Source organism: Phlebotomus papatasi, chromosome 2 (genome assembly GCF_024763615.1).
Source record: "Phlebotomus papatasi isolate M1 chromosome 2, Ppap_2.1, whole genome shotgun sequence".
Classification (NCBI taxonomy): domain Eukaryota; kingdom Metazoa; phylum Arthropoda; class Insecta; order Diptera; family Psychodidae; genus Phlebotomus; species Phlebotomus papatasi.
In genome coordinates, this window is record NC_077223.1 from 23,558,288 (window position 1) to 23,569,924 (window position 11,637).

Sequence of the window (11,637 nt, forward strand, 5' to 3'; positions counted from 1 at the left end):
CATTTTCATCTTAATTGTTTACGCACAAATTAACAGATGAGTACAATTTGTTTACACAATTTTCGGATATTATACGCTAAATGGTAATTAAATTGCAATTAAAATGCATAAGTAATTTTCACCATCGCATTCATACCAAACAGATTAAAAGTAAATAAATTTTGTGTTTTTTTACATTAACCTGGATATTTGTTGGTGGCAAGTTTTAATTACTTCCATTTTAACTTTTATTCTATATAAGTTTAAAAGCAGATGAAACTCCCACCTAAACATTGCAAATCAAACACCCCCCATGCATTCCATTCCCCCTCGAAGAAACACAGGAAAATCTCACTTAATCCAATTAAAGGTTTTATGAAGTTTATGTGCTGAACATGGTATAAGAATATTCCTGCTTATACCTATACCGGATATCCCGGGATGTTTGTATGGAAAGATGTTAAATATTAGTGTGTAAAGGTGAGGGCTTTTGTATTTTGTTTAACACCCAAATATTGAGGCATTATGAACTTGTTAATTATTTGCTTTTGAGGTAGATTTAATACCAGAACGAGATTAAATTTAATATCAGCCTGCCCAACTGTATTAGCCATTTACTCATCTACTTGCTCTCTATTACTTTCACGTGTTTTTATTCGAATTCCCTATATTCCAAAATGAAGAATCTGCATATTTGCTACATATAAGTTGTTTAATTAAATAATAAAGGATAATCTAATACTTCACCATTGAAAGAGACCTAGACGCTAAAAATTCCGAAATCCTTCTGCTATATTTAAAAAAAAATGACCCATTTTTGGTTCTTATCACCATATTAAAAGCTCGTTCATTCAAGTAAAATTTCAATATATAATAAAAAATACATTACTAAAAATACTGAATCTTAAGTGCTATCCACATTTCAGTTTTTTTTTGAAATTCTATTTAAATTTCATTAGCGAAAGAGGTGGCGATTTTTTTGATAACTTTTGTATCCCAGGTCTAAATAAAGCTGGTCAAATTTCAAAATAATTTGACAAATTTAAAATTTTAGAGCATTAGACCTAAGGTTTATTAATTAGCAATATTTTTGCAAAAATATTGACTTCGAAGGGCAATAATGAAATAATGAAAAATCTTTGCAATTGCTTGTGTTCTTTGTGACAAAAATTAGAGATCTTCAGGATCTAAGAGGATGGAGCAGTTTCATGCCTAAATTTCAAAATGGATTTTGTGATTATTTTACAAAAAAAATTATAAACAGAAGTAAAACTTAAATCTTTTAAATTCATTTGTCTATTGTGGAGAAGACGATTTTACTTGAATGGCAGGATGTGTATGTCCCCCATTACGGGGCAATTTCAAGATAAATATGTGGCAATTTCTGAGAAAGATAAAATGTGTTTATTTGAAACTTGCAATACAATTGATTAAAATTATTTTAAACTCTTCTTAGGGCATTGAAACATAAAAATATAATCGGGCAAGAACTTTACAATGGAATTTTAACACTAAAATTATCATAGGGAAAATAAGATAATGAGATATTTCTCAATTGAACAATTTTGTATTTTTTTATACGAAATAAATGTCTTTTATAGCGCTAAATTTCAGAGTATTAACAGATCATTATATCCCTTTAGAATATGTCGTTTTTAGTATAACAGTTTTTAATAGTATTTTAAAATTTAAAATCTTGAAATTTTATAATTCTACGAAACATTTGTAATATTTTTCTGAAAACATTATCAAAAAATATTATAACAACTATATACTTACCGTTTTTAAGCACTTAAAAAACACTGAAAGATCATTTTTGTGTTCTTTTGCTAATGAACATTTAGGAAACAATTTCCTGATATTTCGAACTTTATCGACAAAAAAACGACCCCTCTCGCACTTTCAGAATTCAAATCAAAATTACCAGAACCATCTTAGGATTCATTTAACGCTAAATGCTTTAGAACAATCATAAATCAATTACAAAATTCTAATTTTCATTAAGGTTTGCAAAAATTGATTTTTACGGATCACTTTTACCACAATATTTTCCAATCTGCTACAGTATTTCTAAATAATGACATGTGGCAGAATTTTATTCGATAACACTAATTTCGTTGTTTTCTTATATTTCACAAAGAAGCAGACTTTTTACGTCGTGAATAATAATTCGGTATTACATATTATTGAGAAACTAAGCTTTCGCACGAGCAAGATTTCTAGACATGCGATCTTTTTTTTCTTTATACAATGTTGGATTTGTCAGATTCATTTTCTGTAGAATTAAGCGCACTGATGCTCACTGAATGTAATTTGGTTTGGTGACCAAGAGGGAATTTAAGTTCGGGATATTTACATTATGCAGCAGAAAATCTACTTTCTGAATAATTCTCACAATGAAATTTTAACCAGTTACCTAATAATTACAATTTTAAAAATTTTATTGTTCAAACTGAAACAAAGAAATATACAGTGCAACTCCAATAGTTTCAAGGCATTTAGTTTTTATTATAATGCAGTTTTCTAAGTTAATGGTTATTGTAGTTACTCTCTCGCTTGTCAGATATAGCTTAGGTTCTTTACTAACAAAAGTAATTAAAAATGTTTGGACATTTCCCTTGTACATATTTTGTCAATAGAGTTTAAAGTTTTATGCATTTACATTTACACTATTGGAGTTGTACTATATAATCCGTTTTTTTTTTCAAAATTCTCACCGGTCTAATGCTCAAATAGTAAGAGATGTAGACTTTCGGTTTTTGATGACCCCTTCATAAGTTAAAATTATATATTCAGGAGTTTTTTCTTTTCCAAATTTGTCCAAAGGGTTTTATTTTTCATTCTCTGATATTTTTTCTTTTCAATAAAGTTCTCTCTGAAGATGGGATATTTCTGCGATAATCGAAAGCTACTGCAAATTTTTTTTGCCATCGTTTATCGCTATTTTAAATGCAAGCGGTTCACAACAATCACAGCAGTAGGGGAGACTGGGGCAAAATTTGTCAAAACGACAATTTCAATATTCATTATTTTCTAAAATAAAAGACACTGAGGCTTGAAATTTTTATTATAGATAGCTTTCATGAACCTTTTTAAACTTACAAAGTTTCAAGGGATTCGAGAAAGGATTATGTAAAATATAAAATAAAGAAATTTTGAGCCCCATTTTTGGAATATTTGGCTTACAGAAAATATCAATACCGATTAGCGCAATTTAAGCACATTTCTCGTTAAGATAGAAAAAAATTATCTGCGACAAAGTTGTAGAGGAATAAATTTCCTATAAAAATATGTGTATTTGATATTTTTAACGTTTGCGAGAGTAAAACGTCACAAATTATCCGAAGACTGACAAAATTTGCCCCAGCAATTTTGAGAATCTCCACAAAATCGACTTTTAGAAAATGATTCGAAAATCACATTTCTTAATAGTCTTCTGCAATGTTGTAGAGCAGTAAATTTCCTACACTCAGAAAAAAATGGGGGTGCAATTAACTTTTTTTCCTCATAACTTTAACACTTTTTAGGTGTAAAAATATATCAACATTTTTTAATGTTAATTTTACTCACTTTTATGGGTAGAAATAACATGAAGAAGGGTAACTTTAACCCCTAATACACCTAAAGAGCATAATATTTATACCGATTTCGGATCAATACTGCAGGGTAAAATTAACATTTCCGGAATGTTATTTTAACTTTTTCGGATTTCTCTCAGTGTATAAGAATATGCTCATTATAAAACGTTTAAGTTTTCTCAGAGCTCGTGAAAGAATTAAATATGCGTTATGACAAGTTTTTCCCCAGTCTCCCCTACGGCTAGTAATATGTAATGCTCAACGCACAATAACTTTTGTTTGTAAACATGTTTTCAAAATTTTCTATGAGAGAGAGCGAGATGACTAGATCTAGATTTCATTCACTCTCACTGAAATGTGAAAAACATGTTTACAAAACAAAAGTGATTGTGCGTTGGGCATAATGCTCAACGCAGAATAACTTTTGTTTTGTAAACATGTTTTTTACATTTCAGTGAAAGTGAGTAAGATCTAAATCAGTCATCTCGCTCACTCTCACAAGCAGTTTCGAAAATATGTTTACAAAACAAAAGTTATTGTGCGTTATGCCTAGCGCACAATAACTTTTATTTGTAAATTTTCAAAATTTCCTAAGAGAGTGCGCGAGATGACTAGATCTAGCTTTCATTCACTCTCACTGAAATGTGAAAAACATGTTTACAAAACAAAATTTATTGTGCGTTGAGCATTAGGCATAAGGTTCCCGTCTTTGTTATTGATTGTTTTTCCTCAGTATTTGTCAGATATTAATTTTATAGATTGATGATTTTGGTATCTTTTTGTGGATGTTTTTAGTTTTCTAAGGATTTTCAACATATGATACTGGTCAAAATAGGTCTTGGCTTTGAAATTTTAAAAAGTCTTAATAAATTACTAAAATATCTTAATTTTTATGTTCTACTCAATCAAGTCTTACGAAATCTTACGGGTCAGTTTAATATTCTCTTGGTAATAGTAATTTAATTAAGTTGTGATTCTCTTGATGAGTAAAAAAAAATTAAGAAGCTTTTGCTTCTCTCATTTAACTAACAGGACATTCAATTTACGAGTGAATTTTCTTGCATTTAAGTAAAATGTAATTTTTCATCTCGATGCCCATGTCATCAGCTTAATAGCCACAAATTGGTAAGAAAAAATTCTGTGCTATGTGAAAATGCTCCTCACGCAAGACAAATTGATATTTTCCTTTTTGCACCCAGTGTGACTCTTTCCGTTCTTCCTGTCGCCGGAAGAGTGGGTGGAAAAGAATCATCCTGCTGTGATAAAAAAGTCAAAACTCACACATATCTCCTCATATAAAGGTGGGACATGAAGAAAAATGATGACAATTACATCTTGAAGCATTTTATTTAGGGCTTTTCTGTGGTTAACGATATAGAGAGGGTATCCCTTTCAGATGATTTTAGCCGTAGTAAGGGGAGCACGTGCTTTTTGGGGAAAATTATGTCAGAACTCTACAGTGTTCTCTAAATTGAATTGATAACTTTGTTCATCAACTGCAACGGAGTATTTGAATTTGTTGCAACATCAAAGGACAATACTTTCCTTCCTGAGTGGACACATGAATCAATGTTAGGAAAAGTTTCGTAATAAAAAGTCCTTTTTTATGCTCAGAGTCTTCATTTAATTGGGCGGATGTTTAATAAGTTGAAAGAAGTTTTCAAACAATGTTTCTTGTCTCTGAAATGAAAGTCTGATGAGAATCACCTTTTCCTAGAAGGATGTAAATGGATCAAATATTTGAGCACAACTAAAATCTACTCAAGAGACTTTAATCAAGGCTGATTTGGCTTGGGAAACTCTTCAGTTCTTCAGTAACACATCTTGTCCTTTGCAGAATGACGTCAGTGTGTCGGATGCTATTCTTCGTCCTGGTATCAGCTGCTGTATTCCTACATACATCACATTGTGGTCCTGCTAGGTCAATTGGTCTGATGGCTGCTAGAGCCGCTAAAATTCCACGGTCAATCCGGGCTCCCTTTCGAAATACAGAAATGATGACTGCACGTGGCTTTGGCAAAAGAGCCCAAATGATAAAAATTAAAGATGGTAAGTCTACTTCACCTTTATTAAGTAACTTTAATCAAAAGTGCAATTTTGAACTGAAGGTAGATTATAAAAAGGAAAAAAAGAATGAGAATAATTTATAATATGTAAGGCAATTTTATTTAATGATGATTGAAAGTAATTTAATAACAGAATTTTTACAATATTTTCAGACTCCGCTCCATGGAATTACGGCAAGAGAGAAACACACTTCCTGGATGAAATGACACCAGAAAATACTGATCCATTTGAGCAAATTGTCTCTGATAATTCCATTGAAAGGTAATTAATGATATTAAAATTAATTATGAATGAATATTTCTGCTGTCTCGCAAAAGTGGCCAAATATTAAATTTTAAAATAGATAGCAAATAATCAAAATTTCTGATCCCAAATCAAACCAAAAAAAAATGTCAGTGAGGCACTTAAGACGCAAAATCTGGGAAGAAAAGTTTTATACCCTTAAGCGCTATAAAAGATAAATGAGTAGGGGAAGGTTTTGAACCTTCGTACTAAAAAAGGAATCCAAGATTGAAGATTTTTTACTGAATGCCACACAAACCGAATCAATTATATCACTATGTCAAAAAAATCTCTCACTTATTGGGTTCATAATTCTGCCTCACAAAATTCCTGGAAGTCCTTGGATTTTCCTCTACAGGAAAATGAAAATGTAGTAGCATTTTTTACGAATGTATCCGGTACCGGAATGCTTCGTACCATTTCTTCCAACCTCTGTAGGCCTCATTTTCCCCGGAAATGTTACACCGGAAATAAAAATTTGGGCATCACTACTTAGGTGGAACTTTCATCTACTTGTTTTCACCATTTGTAGGAGGTATCACGCATTAAAAATCACTTTTAAGCTATTTTTCTAACACATGTTTTTTGACACTCGGAAAACCATTTTTTCCCTGCATTCTGACAGTCAGTTCAGAGCTCGGTTAGGTGTGATTCTCTTATAATCACACCTATTGTAATCCTCGGATTTTCCCTGACACCTCCAAACAGTCTTACAGAACATATTTCGGACACAACTAATTTCAAAAATGACCAGCCATCAATTTAAAATGAAATGTGGAAAGTTTCACTTTAAAACAAGGAAAATTTTATGAAAAATACTCGAAATACATCGAAGTGGCAACAAAAGAATCACATCTACCTTAAACAGTCTAGTTTCATCACTGCACAAATCAGAAAGAAGAAATCACACCTATTGTAATCCTCGTAATTTCTCTAATACTTCGAATCTGTCTTACAGAACATTTTTTGAACATCAGAGATTCTTAGAAATACCAGTGATTAATTTAAAGTTAAATGAGGAAAACTCCGCTTGAAAACAAAGCAAATTGTATGAAAAATGCTTAAAACGCACCGTATGGACAATGAAAGAATCACACTTACCATAAGCAGATTTAGGCTTAATGTTCGATTTGACAGAAGCGAAACAAAAACATCTGATGAAGTCTCACTTTGCTGTGGAAGTGCGTGTTTTTCTTCGAGATTTTCTTGAAAAATGTTCTACTCGTTGTAATATCACAATTTTCTTGTCAACTTGTTCAGTGGAATCTCTGGATGGGTCAAAATATCCAGAGCGTCGTGCACAGTGTGTCCCAAAACAGTCTGGAATTCACAGAGTTGGTAGTCAATGATTTTGACTGATATTTTTACGAACCTGCAGAGGAGGCAATCTTTGTGAATTTTCCTCCGCCCACAATTCCATCCCCTTCTAGCGAAAGATTTTCACGGTAAATATTAACCCTGATAAACCTTATATAACTTGGAATGTTGTTTTTCTTCGAAAAGACTCTTGAAGCGTGAAAAAATGCATAAAATAATACACATCAGAATTGCGATTTTAGGCCCATTTTTTATTTTTGCTTCTAGAACCCACGAAAAAAGGCCTAGGCTCCCAAGGTTGTCCGGAAATGTGAGATGTGGGATTAGCTATAAGAATATATGACCATGGATGATATTTATTTAGTAACTTGGAAAAAAATCAACATTTACGAACCTGCGACGTTACGAAGGTACGAAACCTTCCCCTACACTCTTGCTGAGCAAAGAAAAAACTGACACTTCCATTCAATTCTTCGCAGCTTTCCCATAGATTGGTTCGTCAATGAGTTGGTGAATAATCCCATTCTGGCTAAATCAATTCTGAGGCGCTTTGTGGACACAGACAAGGATGGAATTCTAACAGCTCACGAACTCCTGGCAGGTGCAACAGTGCCACCTCATCAATTAGACAGCAACGTGTATTGAGACCCAGCGACGTGGATGAGTTCGTCATCCCCCATCATCCACCCTTGGAAAATCTAAAAGAGTTTTCTTTCTACTAAACCAAATGTAAATGTATAAAAGAGTCGTATTGAAAACAAATTAAACTCTTCGTTGGAAATAAATTAAAAGTCTATTAGCAATACAATATGTTAGTTAAATAATCACTACAGTTAGCTAATGAGATAAAATTGTTAAACACAATTTTAATGCGATTATCTACAAATAATTGCACCACATCCACACAATCTTTCTGTGAAATTCTCGTGCAAACAACCATATATTTCAATTTTTCAAATGAAGAGTTGTGAAGTATTTTCACAAGTGCAACGTTCATGGCTGGAGGATGTTGTACTAAGGGAAATAATCGTCATTTTGTGCGGGAAGAAAGGTACTTTGAAGCCATCGGGAGAAAATTAAACTTTGTTGATATATACATCAAATATAATTATAAATAAAAATATATAGTTTGGCAAATAAACACGAAAATGTTTAGCCCTAATTGATCTTTGAATGATTTTTTTCTTCCTGGAATTTGGACTGTTTTCCCATTTCTGAAGAATCAACTAAACAACAGAGCAGAGGGTAGGGCAGTTTCGAACAAACGTCTATTACGTGATAAACTCTCAACCTCAGAATTCCTACTCAGGTGAGAAAGGGTAAAGACCGCCTGGAGATGGTCATTTCTGTTTAATTAATGCATCAAAAGACTGAAATATTTTTATTGAATAGTGAACAAATAGTAAAATAAATTAATTTTAAACGTTTTTATGGATGAATGTTCTATAAATCATCTAAAAAATGATAATTTTTTGGAAAAAAATGTTTGAAATTTTTAGAATTAGACATTAATGAAGCTGAAGGTGTGTCAATGAGACTGATTTTTAACGGAATAGGTCACAGGTCAGGTATGAAAACGTCACTTTCTTATATAATTCGAAGGTCCTTTGAAATTCATTGCTCATCTTATGGCCTTATTTCACGATCTGGGGCATTAAAGGTCGATTTAGAGAACTCATCATCACTGTTGAAGTCTGCTTCTTTATCAATTTCGCCTAATTCACAGAAATCAATCATTTTATTCATTCTGGGCAGTCTTCGTGTCATTTTGATTGTTTTTTAGGTGTGATTCCTTCTAATCACACCTATTGTAATCCTCGATTTTCTCAAAGTGCTCCGATTGAGCTGAAATTCACAGGTTATATGTTTTGAACATCCCTGATGCCGGAAATCTTAAGCCGGCATTTTCGGGTCCGGCCGTCCGTAGTACGCAATATCTCTGGTTTAGATAGAGATATCTTCATAATTTTTTTTAAATATATCTAAGCGTGCGTACGACGATTTCTGTGAGTTTTTTGAAAAATCGATTCTAAACCGGTTAAAAATCACGTTTTGTGGTTTATCTCGAAATCTAGGTATGCGATTTTGAATTTTTTATGTTTATGTTGTAGTCCAGAAAATTTAGACCAATTTAAAAACAAAATTTTAAGACATTCGTCGAACACTTCTCGAGATATTTCACTTTAAAGATTTCAATTTTAAGAAAATTTGCTTGTCGGGAAAAAAACGGGAGAAGCGGCGTCGGACAAGCTTTCCCCATATATAGCACTCTCTCACTCTCCCTTTATGTCTCTCTCTCTCTACATAGTGAGTCTATATTCGAAGATTTGTAAAGTGACATATACAATTCGCGATCCGCGATTTTTTTCGCGGATCTTCGCGGGTCGCGATTTTCTTCGCGGACTTTCGCAGAGCGCGATTTTTTTCGCGGATTTTCGCGGGGCGCGAATTTTTTCGCGTATTTTCTCGCGGATTTTCAAGGGATGTATATTTTTTCGCGGATTTACGCGCTTCGCGAATTTTTTTCTGGGATTTTCGCGGGGAGCATATATTTTCGCGGATCTTCGCGGAGTGCGAAATTTTTCGCAGATTTTCGCGGTGCGCGAAATTTTTTGCCGGGCACAATTTTTTCGCGGATTTTCGCGTATTTTTCGTGGGTTATGAATATCTTCGCGGATTATCAGAGGTTGCTGACAGAGGTTTTAAACGGATGTAAAGTTGAGGCCTCTATCTCTCATAGTCTCCGAGATAATCGTCCTTAATGATTTTCAAACACTTTTATGCATTCCTCATACAATTTTCTTAATTTTCAAGTGAAATTTTGCACATATCAAGCCTAAAGGAAGCTGTAAATGTATGTAAAGTTTGAGGCATCTATCTCTCATAGTTTTCCGAGATAATCGACTTTAAAGATTTTCAGACACTTTTATACATTTCTCATCCAATTTTCATCATTTCCAAGTGAAATTTTACACATATCAAGCCTGAAAGGGGCTCTAAATGGACGTAAAGTTTGAGGCCTCTATCTCTCATAGTTTCCGAGATAATCGACGAGATTAGGGTGATGGTAAATGAAGTCTCATACATCTTATACATAATCACAAACTTATTCATTAAATAGGTTTTAAAAGATTTATTCTACTTTGAACGGTTAAAGAGCTTTTTAAAAGAGCTTTTTTCAAAGAGCTTTTTATGTAATTCGTATTACTTATCTTTTAATAAATTCCTAAAATCAGTGAATATTATTTATGAATGGGAAAAACATATTTGAGCACTAAAATAGCAAATTTAATAAATAAAAAAAAATCAAAATCGGGTCAGCAAATAATTCAAAATGGTCAGTAAAATATTCAATTTTCTTAAGGGGGTTTCCCCATTTAGGAGGCCAAAACTCAATTGTATTTTTGACTTTTTTAAGAGAAGGAAAAGACCAAGCATCAATTCCAAATTCAATCTTTATAAGTGTATTTCATATTTAAATTAATTAATTAATACCCGAGGGAAATCGTGAAATCAGAACTGTTTTTCAGAGTTTTTTAAAGATGCATTTTTAAATTCCGATCTCTGTATCTCTGTAATCTCTTCTTCGAATTGGCTTCTCAAATTTTTATACTATATTATATTCTTGGATAATTTATCCATCTATTTAATTAATAAAAATATAGACTCATTTTGACCTTGTAACTACATTGAGAAAAAAAAGAGGGTGCGATTAACTTTTTTCCTCATAACTTTAACACTTTTTAGGTGTAAAAATATATCAACATTTTTAATGTTAATTTTACACCTTTTTAAGGATAAAATTAACATGATAAAGGATAACCTTAACCCCCAATACACCTAAACAGGGTAATATTTACACCGATTTCGGATCAAAAATGCAGGGTAAAATTAACATTTCCGGAATGTTATTTTAACTTTTTCGGATTTCCCTCAGTGAGGGAAACCCCTTAAGCAAAAAAAAATTAGTCCAGTAATTAAAATAGTCCAAAAATCCTTTTTGGCCCAAAAACACTTTTTAGATCATGAAAATTTAATAAAATTAAAATTAATATCCGCTTATTTCTCAAATGTTTTATATTATCTATTCCACTGTTTAAAATTGGATTGAACTGCTTTAAATTTGGTGTGATATTCACAAGATGGAGAAAAAGTGTGAAGGAGTGGAATATTGCATGAAATTTTCTTGATCTAAAAGATGTGAACGGCACTCAATGGGTCAAGTGATAGAGCACTCGCTCTATTATGCAAGTGTCCCGGGTTCGAATCTCCTTTAGGTCGCTAGGAATTTTTCTGGCGTTAAAGGTGTTCTGATTGCATTAAATGAGTTTCACTGCACTTGATTCCACGGGCATGGGACTGACAACCTCATCCCGTACAAGAAAAAATAATAATGCATGTCTAAAAATCCCCT

General features: G+C 32.5%; 1 protein-coding gene across 2 annotated transcripts in view; it reads left to right on the forward strand.

The window, feature by feature from the left end:
- LOC129803144 (allatotropins-like) overlaps positions 1-8,385 on the forward strand; it is a 42,919-nt gene extending 34,534 nt beyond the window's left edge. For both annotated transcript variants that reach the window (XM_055849501.1, XM_055849502.1), the window contains exons 2-4: positions 5,395-5,606; positions 5,777-5,885; positions 7,703-8,385. In XM_055849501.1, the coding sequence (XP_055705476.1) occupies positions 5,396-5,606; positions 5,777-5,885; positions 7,703-7,868 (486 nt within the window). In that variant the 5' untranslated portion in view covers position 5,395 and the 3' untranslated portion in view covers positions 7,869-8,385. The remainder of the gene's footprint in view (positions 1-5,394; positions 5,607-5,776; positions 5,886-7,702) is intronic.
- Positions 8,386-11,637: the final 3,252 nt, after the last annotated feature.